Genomic DNA, 16,756 nt, shown 5'->3' with positions numbered 1-16,756 from the left:
TTCCCTCGGATAGAGATTCCAGAGCTCTGGACAGATGGGGGAAAAAGTTTACAGTTCTGCTACTTTAGCTGTAAGGGCTTTAAATTGCCAGTTTCACATGCTTAAATATCAACAGTATCTCATGTCATTGTTAAAGCAGAAAATGGTTTCAATCTCAAAGTCCTGACAGTAAGGAAATGCAGGATTTATTGCATGCAGCTGAACAAGTGGGAGAGCATACTTTACAAGGTGGTTTTGATTCATTAGAAGCTTCTTGTAGAGCTGCAGTTACAGGCTCTGTTATTCGAAGGCATGCTTGGTTGAAAGAACAAAGTTTACCTGACCATGTTAAAGTTAAAGTATTGGATGCTCCACTACAGCATGATACTTTGTTTGGTGTTAAGGCAGAAGAGGTGTTAAAGAAAATGGATGATAAAGCAAAATCAATGCAGACAGTAAAGGATTTCTTACAGGTTCAACCACCCAGGTTTAGCAGAAACTGGCCTTCAAAAAATTGGTCCTTTCCAGTGTCAGACAGACCACAAAGAGGCAGATGCAGACGCCCAAGAGGCAGATCTCAGCCCCAAGGCTCCTACAGACCTAAACAATTGGGTGCTTCATCCCCCAAAGGAGGGGAAGACAAATCACAACCTTATAGGAAAAGTCCCAATGACTTCCCTCTGCAAATGCCAAGCACTTAACTTTTGGCAGCATCCCTAGGGGGAAAGCTAGCACTTTTCTCAAAAAATTGGCACATAATCACCCAGGACAAATGGGTATTGAATATTGTTTCACAAGGTTACAGTTTCCACTTTCACATGCTTCCAAAATCAAGAGGTATGCCAGACCTTTCACAGAACCAATGGGCAGAGGCACAAAAACAAATTGCTGCTCTCATGGACATGGGAGCTATTCATAGAGTACCACAGCAAGAACAGGGGCAAGGATTTTACTCAAGACTTTTCTTAGTACCCAGAAAGGACAAAGCCTGGAGACCAATACTGGACCTGTCAATCCTAAATACTTTCCTGGATGTTCCAAAATTCAAAATGTTAACACTACAGCTGCTTCTACCCATGCTGGGCAAGAAGGCTTGGCTAGTTACTTTGGACCTCAAGGAGGCATACCTGCATGTCCCAGTCAGACAAACTTGCAGAAGATACCTCAGATTCATAGGTGGCTCAATGCATTACCAATTCTCTGCACTGCCCTTTGGCTTATCTACTGCGCCCAGGGTCTTCACAAAATGCCTGGCACCAGTAATTGCATTTGCAGACAAAAAGGAATTCAAATATATCCCTACTTGGACGACTGCCTTATTCAAGCAGAGAGCAAGGACAGTCTACTAAAGCATCTGGCATTTGTAAAAAGATTACTAATTTGCCTAGGGTACACAGTAAATGAAATTAAATCAAAACTAGTGCCCTCTCAAGAGATAATATTCCTGGGTGCAAGCTTAAGTACAACTGCCCAGATGGCTTATCTCACGCCAGACAAACAAAGCCAACTGACTCAATACTTTCAACTGATGGCAACAAAGACCCAGCTCCCTGCAAGAAAAATTCTGCAGGCCCTGGGCTTCATGGTGTCCTGCATTCTACTAATTCCGTATGCAAGACTGCATATGAGGAAACTACAATATCCTCTAAAAAGTGTTTGGACTCAACATTGTCACAGCCTGGAGACCATCATAACTTTAAATGTGAAGTTGTTCTATCTCACCGTTTTGTTCTTACACGTAGGTCAGAGTCGATCCCTTGGCTCTGAATCAGCCGCTTTTCAAGCTCAGACTCTGAGAAGCTTGAGACCTAGTGTATATCCCATGATGCTCTACTGTGAATCCCCAGATCTAGTTTGCCGCTGCAACGGATCAACAGCTCGTCGGAGTTAGCTCGGGCCAGTGACTTAAATTTTCTATTATTATTAGTATTTCTCTTCTAATTTTTTGAGTATTATATATCTCAGTGTGATAGTATCATAGTGTTAGGATTCTAGTTTAGCTTAATTGCTAGGACTTCTAAGTAGTTCTTTTTCAGGGCTTAGGCCTTCTTTATTGGGCATGACAGAGCTCTGTCAGCTAGTGTGTGTCATGTTTCTTACATATATATAGTGTGGTAGTCTGGTAAATAGTAAACAGTTTTATTAGATAGACCTTATAAATATATGTAGTGTGATTTAGTACTGTGTTTAGATATATATATATATATTTTTTTTTACATACATCTTAGAACTTGTTTGTGTTACTTAGTGTTAGAGTTAAAAGATGTCAGAAAAATAGAAATCAGGATTTAAAAGGTGTGAGTGCGGTCAACAAATATCTGTTACAGACAACCACTACACCTGCGTGTACTGTTTGGGCTCTGTACACCTACAAGAGGTGTGCTCTATCTGCCATTCCTTTAGCGCCAGGGTTCTCCTGGAAAGGCGAAGGAAACTGGTAGACAGAGGACTCTTGAAGCCTGATTTTCAGGCTACTTTAGATAAGGCTGACACCTCTTCCAAGGCTTTGAAGGGGTCGAAGTCTTCCAAAGAATCCTCTGAGCCCAAGTCTTCGGCTCCGAGCTCCTCAGGTATGGTCCGTGCATCGGCTCAAAGTCCTTGGAGCCGTGTATCGAGTCCTTACCTCGGGGGCCCAGTTGTGGAACCGATATTGGAGACTCCTCAGTCTCAAATTCTTCAATCGGTTCCATCTTCAGCTCCTTCGACACATCCCTCGACGCATTCAGAGGTTTTCCGATGTGGATCTGGACCGAGTGGTTAAGAGGCTCTTAGAGAACCCGGCCCTAGCCAAAATGCTATCTGCTTCGAGCCATTCGGCTTCGAAGCCTGATATCCCTACCATGGCTTCTCTACCTCCTCCTTCGAAGCCAATCGAGCATTTGGAGCCAGGGCAGACGGAACCAATATTGGTAGAACCCTTGGAGCCGAGGTTTGATCCACCTCCCTTGGCTCCATCGACCTTGATCTTGTCGGTCCTGACCGAGAAATCTCAGGGCTGACAGTCCCTCGCTGGCTCCGGGGTGGAGAGTTGAACCGATACTTCGGTTCCGACTCTTCCACTCAGGGCTTCGGCGCAGGTGGCCTCGGCTCTGTCCTCTGGATTGCAATGGAGGGTCTCGGTCCAGGGAGAGCTGCCGGTCTCTTCGGAGCTGACTGACTTCTCGGACTGGGATTCTGGTGCCTTCGATGCCATGAGGAAGGTCATGGCCACCAAGACCACTACCTCCTCGGATCTGTCCTCCCCTCCCCCTAAGGGGCCTCGTTCTACCTCTTCCTCGCAGATCCCCACAAAGCGTCGAGATCCAGGGCCTCAGGTATCCCCATTGGGTGGCTCCTCCTCTCTAGGGACTTCACCGGATGCTCCCACCAATGAAGTACCTAGAAAGAGATTGTGCAAGAGGAGGCACTTGGATTCCCCACAGGAATCCCCTGACATCGGATACAGACTTGGAGGAATCGTAAGGGTCCCCACGATCCCCGTCAGAGGATGTCTCATTCGCAGACATATTGAAAATCTTAAGGCAGAGGGGTGATTGGCAGTCCCTTGCCCCTTCTGAGGACGAGTCGGTTCTCCTGAAGGCCTTTGGATCTCAACCATCCACCTCCTGGGTTACTCCGCCCTTCGATGAACTGATGGAGCTGGTTGCTCGAAGGGCGTGGGAGTCCCCTGACTCAGTGGAACCGGTCCCTCGGAGGCCCAACAAATTTATTACTTCCCCCACTGACAAGGCTTTTCTTACAAAGGGAGTCCCAGTTGATGCCATGGTGGTGGCGGCGGCCACCAAGAAAGAGATGTCGGAAACCTCTTTTGCTGTCCATCCTCCTAATAGGGATTCTAGGACGATGGACAGTTATAGGAAACGCATATTTAGTTCTGCGGCATTTTCCATGAGGTCGCTCAACTACCTGACACATTTTACCCGCCTTCAACGAGATCTCATAAAAGAGCTGGGAGATACCCTCCAGGGTAACGCAGCTGATGCAGTCTCTGAAAAGGTGACTGCACAACTCAACACCCTTAATTCAATAGTAAACTCATCCATGCGACTCATTTCCTATGTTGCCAATGGATCGAGTAGGGTGGCAGGCTCAGCGATAGCTCTTCGGAGACTGTCCGGGATGCACCTTTGCTCCTTTGTGGAAGCCTTTAAGTCTTCCTTTGTCAATACCCCATTCGACGGGCCCGCCTTGTTCGGACCCAAAGTTAAGGAGACACTTACTAGGTGTGAACAAGAAGGGAAGACTCTGCTGTAGGAGTTCGTTTTTCCACTCCAACTAGACGGTACCCCAAAGGGAAGCGAAGTGGAAAAATGTGGTTCCGAAAACCTCAAGGAGCTTTCCAAAACATACCAAATGATACCCCCTCTAGAGGCAGAGGAGGGGGCAAAAATGGAAGATGCCGTCCAAATGGCAGAGGCGGTCCGCAGAACTAGGGCGACAGGGATCAGTTCTCTGGTAAGCCCCATCAGCGTTCCTGAAAGGAAGCCTGGCTGTCCTACTCTGGAGGCAGTCGGGGGTCGGAGGCAGTCGGGGGTCACTTGGCTTTATACCCAAACACCTGGCTAAACATTACAATGGATTCTTGGGTAAAAAGCGTCATTACCAGAGATTATTACATTCCCTTTACAAAACCCCCACCCATAGGTACAAGTATCCCAGACGTTCCACCCAGTCTGAGAAAACTAGCGGCCATAGAAATCCAAAACCTGCTAGACAAAAGTCATCCAGCCAGTCCCAGTGGACCAAATAGGATCCGGAACTTACTCAAGGTTCTTTTTAGTTCCAAAGAAAACAGGGGACCTGGAGGCCCATACTAGACCTCAGCAAACTCAACACTTTCGTCAAGAAGGAAAAGTTCTGGATGGTCACGCTGCAGTCGATTCTCCTGTTCTTAGCAACGGGTGATTGGATGTGCTATATAGATCTCAAGGATGCTTACTAGCACATCAAAATGGACAGATCATCCGGAGATCACCTGCGTTTCCGGCTGGGGTTCAGTCATTACCAATTCAGAGCCCTGCCCTTTGGTCTCACCACAGACCCCAGGGTGTTCACCAAATGTATGGCAGTGGTCACGGCTCACCTGAGATGGTTGGGATTCCGGGTGTTTCCATATCTGAACAACTGGCTCCTCACCACCACCTCCAGGCATCAACTAATCCAAGCAAGAGACTACACCATAGACCTTTGTTCCCAGTTGGGCATAACCCTAAACTTCGAAAAATCTGCGTTATCGTCCTCGCAGCATATTACATTTATAGGGGCAGAACTGGACACCGTCAATGCATGGATCAGGTTGCCCCAATCAAGAATCGTAACTCTAAAAAATCAATTATCCAGTCTCTTAGCCCACAACAAAGCTCCAGTGTCCCAGAATCTACAGCTTTTAGGCACGATGGCAGCCACATTGATAGCAGTTCCGTTAGGCTGCATGCACATGCGAATACTCCAGTTGTTACTCTTCGCACAATGGTCTTAACAACAACTGCCTATGTCACACGAGATCCGGTTAACCAATCTTTGCAAGAAGGATCTCAGTTGGTGGTTGAACAGCGACCAAGTGATAATCGGACGTCCCTTCGTTCTTCCCCAACCCTCAGCCACAGTGACCACGGATGCTTCCCTGCTAGGGTGGGGGGGGGGCTATTTCAGTGAAAGACTGTCCTAGGCACTTGGTCAATCATGGAAACATACTTGCATATAAATGTCCTAGAGCTGAGAGCGGTGTTCCTAGCGTTGCAACACTTTCATGACTCTCTTCCTCCAGGCACAATTGCTATCCAGACGGACAACATGTCGGTTGTCTGGTACTTCAACAAACAAGGGGGAACCAGATCGTACCCTTTATGCCGGGAGGCCCTAAGTATTTGGCAATGGGCTGTATCCACCAGATACTTTCTGATAGCAACGCACATCCCGGGGTCATCCAACGTGATAGCGGACAAACTAAGCAGAGACATGCTGTTTCAAACAGGTGGCGGAAAACATTTTCCGCAGATGGGGCCAGCCTTGCTGCGACCTATTTGCATCTCCGATGAATGCCAAATGCAGCAGCAACTTTGCCCTTTATCCCCCACTGGTGAACGAACCCAGGGACGCTCTCGTACATGATTGGCCCCTGGGCCTCCTATATGCCTTTCCGCCAATACCTCTAATTCCCAAATTTATGCAGAAAGCCAAAAGTCTGGGAAGGACTGTGACTTTGATAGCCCTGTCTTGGCCTCGACAGATTTGGTTTCCCTTCCTGCGGAAGTATCAAGTGGAAGAACCATGGATCCTGGACCCAGTGCCGGATCTTCTGACTCATTCGTCAGGAGTTCTCCATCCCTCCCTCACTTTCCTAAAACTGACAGCTTGGCTGCTCCGATTCCCACATTAGCCAGGTCACAGGATTTGTCTTCTGCGGTCTAACATATTATAGTTTCCTCTCATAAACTATCCGCCACGAAACTATATAATAGCAAATGGAAACGATTTGTTCACTGGGCTTCTCAACATGACACTGACCCTTATGTAGCACCTGTTCATACCATCTTAGAGTTCTTGTCTTCCTTGTTCCATGATGGCGCGGCAGCTGCCACCATTAGAGTTCAATTGGCTGCTATCTCAAACTTCCATGTAGGCTTTAACGGCTCTAACATCACGTTGCATAGACTATGTAAAGCATTCTTAAAAGGAACCCACCGTCTCAGGCCACCTATTAGGCATCTTCTCTACCCCTGGAATTTGAATCTGGTTTTATCCCAACTGATGCTCGCCCCTTTTGAACCTGCTTCATCTTGTCATTTAAAATTTTTGTCTTGGAAAACTTTATTTCTGGTAGCCATTACATCTGCATGTAGGGTCTCCGAACTTCAAGCCTTGTCCTCCAAACCCCCATACTTGATTTTTCACCCTGATAGGGTATCCCTCAGGACTAATCCTACCTTTCTTCCCAAGATCTCTTCAGAAAATAACTTAAACCAGTCCATTGAGCTCCCAACCTTCTTCAAACACCATACCAACAAACTTGAATATATGTTACACAAGCTTGATGTACATAGACAACTGAGGTTCTACCTGGATAGAACGAAGGATTTCAGACAATCAGATCAGCTCTTCGTCTCTTATGCAGAGAATAAGAAAGGTTTCACAGTGTCAAAAACCACACTGTCCAAGTGGCGCTGACTGCATCAGATTCATTTATGCTTCCACTAATCAACCATTAGAAACTAACATCAAAGCCCATTCTACATGAGCTGTTTCTACATCATTGGCTCATGCAGCTCGCTTGCCTTTATATACCATCTGTGCAGCTGCCACGTGGTCAAAACCTCACACGTTTATCACTCATTACAAAGTGGATAGGACCTCCACGGACAGGGCTACGTTTGGTTCCACTGTGCTCAGGAATGTTCTCCCGTGAGCTACCCAGGATTAGGGTGCTTGGGACGCTACCCACATGTAAGAACAAAACGGCGAGATAGAACAACTTCACATAAAGAAGTTATGTCCTTATCATAACGTTCCATGTGAGTTGTTCATCTCACCTTTTTGTTCTTACATTCCCGCCCACCTTCCCCCTCCAGTCGAGTGAGATGGTTGCCTTGGAGGATTGGTTCAGTTGTCAGTCTGTTTTATACATTCCTACTCTTCTTGTTTACTTCTATTTTTATAGTTACCTAAGTAGGTAGACTACATAGTCTTATTCTGTCTGTAGGCTGTCTTGGTTGCAGCATACTAGATCTGGGGATTCACGGTAGAGCATCATGGGATATACACTAGGTCTCGAGCTTCTCTGAGAGTTTGAGCTTGAAAAGCGGCCGATTCGGAGCCGAGGGATTGGCGTATAAGAACAAAAAGGCGAGATGAACAACTCGCATGGAACGTTATGGTAACAACATAACTTCTTTTTCCTTGCCTACAACAGGAGTTTCGATGGTGGTCCCTGGCCTGTCACCACAACGAGGGACAGCCTTTTACCTTACCCACAGCCAGGCAGACAATAACAATGGATGCATCGAGGGGCACATATGGCAGGGAAATGTATTCAGGGCATGTGGCCCAAGGAACAAATGCATCTTCACATCAATCAGAAAGAGATGCTAGCAGTACAGAATGCCCTGACAGCTTTCAAGGACCTACTACATCCAGGACAACTACTAATAAAGACGGACAATACCACAGTTATGTGGTACATAAACAAGCAAGGGGGCACACATTCCTACCCCCTGTGCAGGCAAGCCATGACCTTGTGGAACACAGCACTAACCTATCAGGTACATCTGCAGGCACAATTCCTGCCAGGAACAAAAAACACACTGGCAGACGAACTAAGCAGAAATCTCATGGACCCTCATGAATGGAAACTAAATCCACAGGTGTTCAGCATTATAACAAGGAAATGGGGACGCCCAGACTTAAATCTTTTTGCCTCCCCTCACAATTTCCAACTACAGAAATTCCGCACAAGAACTTATCACTCTCAAGCATGGAAAGTGGATGCTCTATCATTCAGCTGGAAAGCTCTGACAGTCTATGCCTTCCCACCAATGCCTCTTCTTACCAAAGTGCTCCTAAAAAGTCAGACAAGAAAGGCCAAAAATGATCCTGATTGCCCCAGACTGGCCACGCCAGCACTGGTACCCAATCCTAAAGAGCTTGTCTCAGGGCCCCGCATGGCCTTTAACTCAAATTCCTCATCTTCTGACTCAACAAAACAATCAGATTCTGCACAGTCAACTCAGAACCTTAAATCTGGCAGCATGGCAGATAATGTAGCCACTCTGACTGCACCTCTCTCTAAAGCTGTTATGGATGTCATTTTAGAAGCCAGGAGACCCAGCACTAGGAAATCTTATGCAGAAAAATTGAAGTGATTCTGTGCTTGGAACCAGGCACAAGGGCTCGACCCACTTGTTCCAAATATACCTCAGATTTTACAATACCTAACTGAGATGCTGGACAAAGGCCTATCTTTATCATCAGTTAAAATCCATGCCTCTGCCATTTCAGCTCATTACAATACGGAACCTCCTATTTTTTCACATCCTCTACTAAGACAGTACCTCAGAGGGACAAAAAACACAAGACCCCCAAGGAGAGCACCAGTACCAACTTGGGATCTCAATTTTGTTTTAGAAAACTCACACTGCCTCCGTTTGAACCAGCCAGCACAACTGATATAAAATTCTTATTATGGAAAACTGCTCTGCTCCTAGCAATAACTTCAGCAAGAAGAGTATCAGAGTTACAGGCATTAATGGCTGTGTAACCTTTCATAATTTTTCACCATGACAGGGTTTCTCTCAGGACAAACCCAACATTCATGCCAAAAGTCGTTTCCAATGTGGCCCTGAACCAAACCATTAATTTACCAACTTTCTACCCAAATCCCCAGAATAAAGGGGAGAGACTTCTGCACGCTTTGGATATACACAGACAGCTACGATTCTACTTGGACAAAACAAAAGCTTTCAGAAAAACTGAGCAACTGTTTGTAGCCTATGCGGCAGGATCACAAGGAAAGCCTATCACAAAGCAGACAATTTCAAAGTGGACAGGACACTGCATCCGCTTCTGTTATGCACAACATGGCAAATCAGTGCCTAAGGTCATTAGGCCACATTCCACCAGAGCAACAGCCACTTCAGCAGCCTTTCTCTGAGGAGTACCAACCAAAGACTTTTTAGAAGCTGCAACCTGGAGCTCAGTGCATACTTTCACCAAGCACTAACACTTGCCTCTCTACTCTAAATCCAGAGCAGGCTTTGCCACTGCAGTCCTGCAGGGCCTGGTAGCCTCTCCAAATCCAATCTAGACCCAGCCGCCCAACTTCAGCTTTGGGATTCAACTCAAGTGTAATGACTGCAACAGTGAAACATGATGGACATAGTACAGTTGTGTACCTACCATAAATGTAGATGTTCGAGTGTATTCACTGTTGCAGTCCAGGTTACCCACCCACCATCCCCCTTTACTTTGCTGGGACTTCTCTGTACTTCTCAACACTATACAACCTATGTGGTGTATTTGCTTGTAGATGAAGGAAATGTTTATATTAGTACATGCATGCTTTTTGCCATAATTGTATTTTTCCAGCCTTCCTATCTGGGGGTACCTGACATCTGGGGCAAAAAAAACTGAAGAAAATGGCATTGGTTGCATCTTTTATACCCCTGGCGCACTGACGTCAGGGAATAGGCGACAGCAGCCGACGCTGGACCAAGACTTTGGAACTCGGGCCGACTGCGGGTAGCCTGCCGGCGGATAACCCAAGTGTAATGACTGCAACAGTGGTTACACTCGAACATCTACATTTATGGTAGGTACACAACTGTACTTTTCTTATCTTTGTCTTTTACTCGGAGATGTGCCAGTCAGAAAATCTAACTTACCAACAATTTTAAGTAGGATGTTCCCCAATGCCAACCCTGATTGTTGGAATTGCTCACAAGGGGAAAGTAGAGACTGGGTACATATATTTTGCATGTCTTTAGCTAAGTGATTTTAAAACTGAGCTCCAAACAGTCCTGGAGGAATTGCTGGGGAACACACACAGATGACTCCTTCACTTTAACTTATAGGTTGGCAGGAGCAGAGTTCTCTTCCAAGGCACAAGCAGCTGTTTTAACTTTCCTCAAGAAATTGGTAGGAAATGTGTAACACATTTGTGTGTGTGTGTGTGTGTGGGGGGGGGGGGGGGGCAGGAAAGCCCAAGCTTATCTCAATTAACTGACTTACTACATGAAGTGATGCAACTAGAACTTGAACGTGTTTCAACGAGATCTAAGCTCACCACTGTGCTAAAATGGTTACCTTGGTCTACATATACATCCAGAACTAGTGATGGGAGTAAGTCATATAGAAAAAGTTTTAACCATTGATGCTGAGTTAATTGTACTTCGCTCTAAGACTCAGGTTAACTGTCATCAGTTATGATTTCTATTACTGCCCAAACCAAATTGTACATACTAATAGGTACTTGATATGTGCTTGTAAGAAAACTCTAATGAACAAATGTTAGGAGATTAAGCAGTGTTATGTCAATTGTATATTTATTGTTGTGCAAACCCAATATATTTGTCCCAATATGTACAGATTGATATGTTCTTTTATAATAATTGTGTTGAATGATTGATTGGAGATTGTGAAATGCTGTGATGTACCACTGCTGACTTTAATAAACAATGCCTACTTAAAAAAAAAAAAAAAAAAAGGGAGAGAGCATTGTCAGACCCCCACCCTGTTGGACCTCCTGCCTATCCTCAAAGCAAACTATGCCTGAATTACCCATTTTAGTCTTAAACCTTGCCTGTGATATAAATAGGACCTGCTGGAGAGACAGATGTGTATCCCAGAGACCACCCCTTCTCTGGAACAGGCTCATCATCTATGTAAAGCAGCATTCTTCCCTAACCTAATGAAGGTGTAACATGAATAATTGGATTGGGAACAGGAATTTTATCCCTGGTTTGGCACCCCTAAGTCTCTAATCGATACATGCAGCCTGTAAATGGTTCATCTCCCAAGCCTCCGCTTACACTTATCAAGAGTACCAGAACTTACTAGACTTCTCAGAGATTTAAGATGCATGGCTAGGCTTAAAAAGGCTCCCGTGGTCATTGGAGTAGTACACACTTGTGAACCTACCCTGTTAGTGTAGCGGTGCATTATGGGGACAGGAGCATTGGAGCCAAACAACTGAGTTCTCAAGCCTTACAGATCTAATAATACTCATGTGTTGAGACTTTTTTTTTCTTGAAGTCCAAAGTAAATTTCTGTGACCTTGCTGGAGTATTCAAAGCATGGGCATGATTTGCTTTACAAATAAATATTGGAAGTATTGTATGTCAGGCCGATTGTTTTCTTGTTTAAAGGGACTTTTTTATAGACTTTGCATGTTTATGCATGATTTGAACTGTTTTAGAACAACAATTTTAATATGAATTTTTTATGACATTTTAGGAACCGCTGGCTTTGGCAAGTGGGGCTTTGCCAGATTGGTGTGAGCAGTTAACTAGCAAGTGTCCTTTCCTAATACCATTTGAAACCAGGCAACTTTTTTTCACATGTACAGCATTTGGAGCATCAAGGTATGACAACTCCTGACATTTAAGTTAAAAAATTAAGATTTAGTTTTTTGTTTTTCAGGGAACAAAGCCTTTATACTAATACAATTAAAATGAAGCACCATACTTTCATTTTTTTTCTTTCAGTACTAGTTTGTCATACTTAAATTCAATGCTTTACCAATTGTAGTTGGAAAAGTATGCCTTCTTTAGTAGCAACTCCGTGAGAAAGTCAGTATTCAGATCACTCAGGACTTTCATAGCAGAATGTTTTAGCGGCCTGCCATAAGCCACGCCTTCAAAGCATTTCTGTAGATGTTACACAATATACAGAGTACTGTGTGAACTAAGTCAAGTACATCTCCATGCCTATATTACATTCATTGCTGTAGACTGGTTAGTTGTAAAATATTTACATACGAATAAGCTGCAAATGATACATGTCTCTCTCCATGTATGTGCGAAGACTGTTTCTATTGGGTAGATATTGGGATCTTCATTTCTTATATCTGTGGATGTGTTATGTAATTCACTTTTGTAGTACTGACTCTTGGGAATCCTTCCTTCAGAAGCCCAATAGCCAGTCCAGATACCGTGAGTGTTTGGAGCTCAGTTTTAAAATCGCTTAGCTTTCATCTTCCCCCCAGCAGGCTCACTGGGCTCCCTTCCCTACCAGTGTTAGGGTGTTAGCAGTATACAAAGATATCATATGACACCATCTGCAAATCTTTCTTTCTAAAATGCAGTGAGTATCTGGAGCTAGCCAGTTGGATCATCATTCTGTTGGATTGTTCCAAAGCCGTAGTTTGTAGGTAATTACTTCACTTGGGAATCTTCTGCACTTGATGAGTTAAACTGAGGCCCCATCTGCTTGAGTTGGTGATAACTCAGTGGGTTGTAAAAGATCCCATGGTACCTATCAAAAAGAGTAGGTGTACATTATATACAGAAACTTCTATTTACAAAATATTTACAAATGGTTCAACCTACCCGCCTCTTCTCAGTAATCAAGTTCCTTTTCTTAACAACTTACCTTGTCCTTCTATACTATTACTTACATCTTCAGAATCTCATTAAGGAGACTACTTTTACTAATATATTGTATAATTTCAGCTCCTACTTTTTCTTTATGACTACTTGTATACTAATATATTGTATAATTCAGCTGCCATCTTTTTCTTTATGATGTATTGCAACTACATTTTGTATTGTACTAATTGTATCTGTATATTTTGCACTACGTTATGAACGAATGACCTCTTTGATTATTCTCTGCACTGCACCTGCAATGTTCATTGTATACATTCATTTTTGTATATGTGATTTTGTTTGTTTCCTCGGAGCTTATCTCCCCGGGCCTCTCCTGAAAATGGACATATATCCAGTTAGACTAGCCCGGTCAACAAATGTAAAATAAATAAATAAATCTTTAGAAATGTAAAAAATACATCGATATACAAATTTCTTCACACACATTCACAATTTCCTTTATAGTCATACTAAATTTTCATCCTCGTTAAACCACCACTTCCTTTTCCATAACCACCATCTGATTTTACTTAATCTTGTTGCTTAAATCCATTTACCATTGAACATCATTTCATTTATTCTTTCATTTCATATAACCCATGTAACATAAAACAGTTTGTCTATTCTTTTAACATATTCTTTACTTCTATTTTTATGATCCGTATTTAATCATGTCCATGTTTATTTTGTCTACTTTTATATTCACGGAAAGAATCTTCTTTGTATAGTTTTCCTCATAACTTTTTTTACTCTCTTACATTTCAACAATGCATGTTTCGTAGTTGTTTTTGACAATGTAAACATTTTTTCAGTTTTCTTTTTATGTGGTATATTTCATTTTACTGGCCAAAAATCTTGACATTCTACTTTCTGATTACACCATTTGCTTCTTATTTTTATAGCTTTAATTTTTTTCATGTGTAAGATTTTCCCATGATTTTATATACTAGTGTTTTATTACATTCTTGTACCATACTTTTCTGTCTTCTTCTATATCACCAATTTATATTATAAATAAATATTAAAAATATTGTATCGGATGTTGTCAATCTTCATTTATGCTTTACCTTTGGGACTCTGTTCCAAACCTCAGAACTGGCTTGTTCGTTACATAGCTTGCGTCAAGCAAAAACTCTCAAGCCAAGACTTTAGTCACAATACCCCTCTCCACGTTACCTCAGATCTTGTTTGCCTCTCTTGTCGCAAGATGCATCAGCAGTTTTCTCTCACCGGCAAGTGAAATTTTATTGTATATTTCACCTTTAGTATAACTTCATTTCTTTCTCACACACACACACACTAGATGTTCATCGTGTTACACTGCTGCAGTCATCACACTTGGGTTATCCTGCCGTCAGGCAGTCCCGTAGTCGGCCCGAGGTCCAAAGTCTTGGTTCGGCGTTGGTTTCAGTGCGCCAGGGGTATATAAGATGCAGCCGACGCCATTTTCTTCAGTCTTTCTTGCCGCGCGGTGCCCGAAGCAGAAGCAGTTCGCAAATGCTGGTCTGCCGACTCATGAGATTTTCGAAGTCGAATTTCAGATCTGAAGTCTTCAATAAAGCTAAGTACCACTTTTTTCTTGCCTCAGACCGATGTCAGAAAAAGTTAATAATTGTGTTTCTTGTGGGAAGCAAATACCTCATAAGGACTTCCACTCTTACTGTATTCCATGCCTAGGCCCTGATCACGACGTCACTAGTCGGTTTTGTGCTAGATTTAACAAACGCACGATAAAAAGGTGTTTTGATTTTGCTTTACACTACTTTGGTTGAAGGTTCAATTATACTATGCCGTCAGATCAGCCGATGACCTCAATACTGAAAAAACGCAGAGACAAGGATAAAGACAGGCATCCAAGGTCCAAAACCGATGACAAAACCTCTTCTAGGCCAGTCGCCGGTTTGCAGTTCTCAGTGAGGCACTTATGCAGCCCCTGACACCCGCTACCTCAGAGCAACAGGCTGCTTCCGACTCCCACGTGGAGACAGCTAGGCCTCTGGAAACTCAAGGTATTGGGCGTACGGAAACTAATCCCTCAGATGGATCCGGAGCCGCTGAGCAGGCATTGGCTTCTGAGGGTGTTTTCAGACCTTCACAGCTTACCATTAAAACAACAGCCAAGACAAAGGTGCCATTAAAGACAAAGAAACAAGTACAACATTCTTCTGGACAGTCCTCCATGCCTAAGAAACAGATGCTTAAAATGGCCGAAGACCTCATTGCTCTAATCAGGGGTTCCCATCCCCCTCCTGAGAAAAGGCTTAGGCAGGATACAGACTATGACTCCTCTGATCAGGTTTCCATTTCCTCTGATTCCTTTTCAGACCAGGGATACTCTCTACCCCCCTATGAGGACTCTGATGCTGAAGAATCTATCCCTTCAGTCTCCCCTCCTGAGGATTATTCCTTTGGGGAAACTTTACATACCATGAGGGAGCATTTCCATTGGGAAAGTCAGGATTACTCAGAATCCAAGAAAAGGCTCAGGGATTTCCTCTTATTGCCTCAGCACAGGCCCCTGGCTATTCCGCCTGTGCTAGATATTGTGGATGATGTGTTCTCTGAATCCAGCCGATCTCCTGACTCTTTGCCCCCTGCCCCAGCCAAGCCAGATAGGTATTATAGAGTCCCTGACTCTCACAAGTTTCTTTACAAAAACCCTTCTGCTGATCCAGAAACTATTTCCCAGGGTCCAAAAGGGGTTAAGGCTTCCATTGCAAAAAATCCAGTACCCTCTGACAGAGATTCCAGAGCTTTGGATAGATGGGGGAAGAAAGTATATACGTCTTCAACTTTAGCAGTAAGAGCTTTAAATTGCCAGTTTCACATGCTTAAGTACCAACAATATTTAATGGCTCAGTTAAAACAGAAAATGCTTGCAAGCTCAGAAGCTCCTGATTGTAAAGAAATGCAGGATTTATTGCATGCAGTTGAACAGGTGGGAAAACATACTCTGCAGTGTGGATTTGATTCTTTAGAGGCCTCTTGTAGAGCCGCAGTTACAGGTTCTGTGATTCGAAGACATGCTTGGTTAAAAAAACAGAGTTTACCTGATCATGTTAAGGCAAAATTATTGGATGCTCCTTTACAGCATGATTCTTTGTTTGGTGTTAAGGCGGAAGAGGTGTTAAAGAAAATGGAGGATTAAGCTAAATCTTTGCAAACAGTCAAGGATTTCTTACAGGTACAGCCACCTCGCTTTAGCAGAAATTGGCCAACTAAGAATTGGTCCTTTCCAGTGTCACAGGCCACACAGAGGCAGATACAGATGTCCAAGAGGCAGATCTCAACCCCAAGGCTCAAACAGTCAACGACAGTGGGGCACCTCAACCCCAAAAGGAGGTGAGGACAAGTCTCATCCTTACAGGAAACAGTCACAATGACTTTCCTTTTCGTATGCCAAGCACATCCGTTTTGGAAGCCCCCTTAGGGGGAAAACTAGCACTTTTTTCTCAAAACTGGCAAACAATCACCCAAAACAAATGGGTTCTGGATATTGTCTCAAGGCTACAGATTCCACTTTCATACTTTACCAAGGCTAAAAGGAATGCCAGACCTGCCACAAAATCAATGGGCAGAGGCACAAAAACAAATTTCAGCCCTCATGGACATGAGAGCTATTCAAAATGTACCACAGCAGGAGCAAGGACAAGGATTTTACTCAAGGCTCTTCCTGGTCCCCAGAAAAGACAAGGCCT

At 43.8% G+C, this 16,756-nt stretch overlaps 1 protein-coding gene across 5 annotated transcripts in view; it reads left to right on the top strand.

Annotated features, from left to right (window-relative positions):
- HECTD1 (HECT domain E3 ubiquitin protein ligase 1) overlaps positions 1–16,756 on the top strand; it is a 4,301,832-nt gene that overhangs the window by 3,615,754 nt on the left and 669,322 nt on the right. For all 5 annotated transcript variants that reach the window (XM_044073821.1, XM_044073824.1, XM_044073822.1 and 2 more), the window contains one exon: positions 11,926–12,053. In XM_044073821.1, coding sequence (XP_043929756.1) covers positions 11,926–12,053 — 128 coding nt within the window. The remainder of the gene's footprint in view (positions 1–11,925; positions 12,054–16,756) is intronic.

Source organism: Protopterus annectens, chromosome 6.part0, assembly GCF_019279795.1.
Source record: "Protopterus annectens isolate FY-2018-M chromosome 6.part0, PAN1.0, whole genome shotgun sequence".
NCBI classification, from domain to species: Eukaryota; Metazoa; Chordata; order Ceratodontiformes; family Protopteridae; genus Protopterus; species Protopterus annectens.
This window is presented reverse-complemented; position numbering and strand designations above follow the sequence as displayed.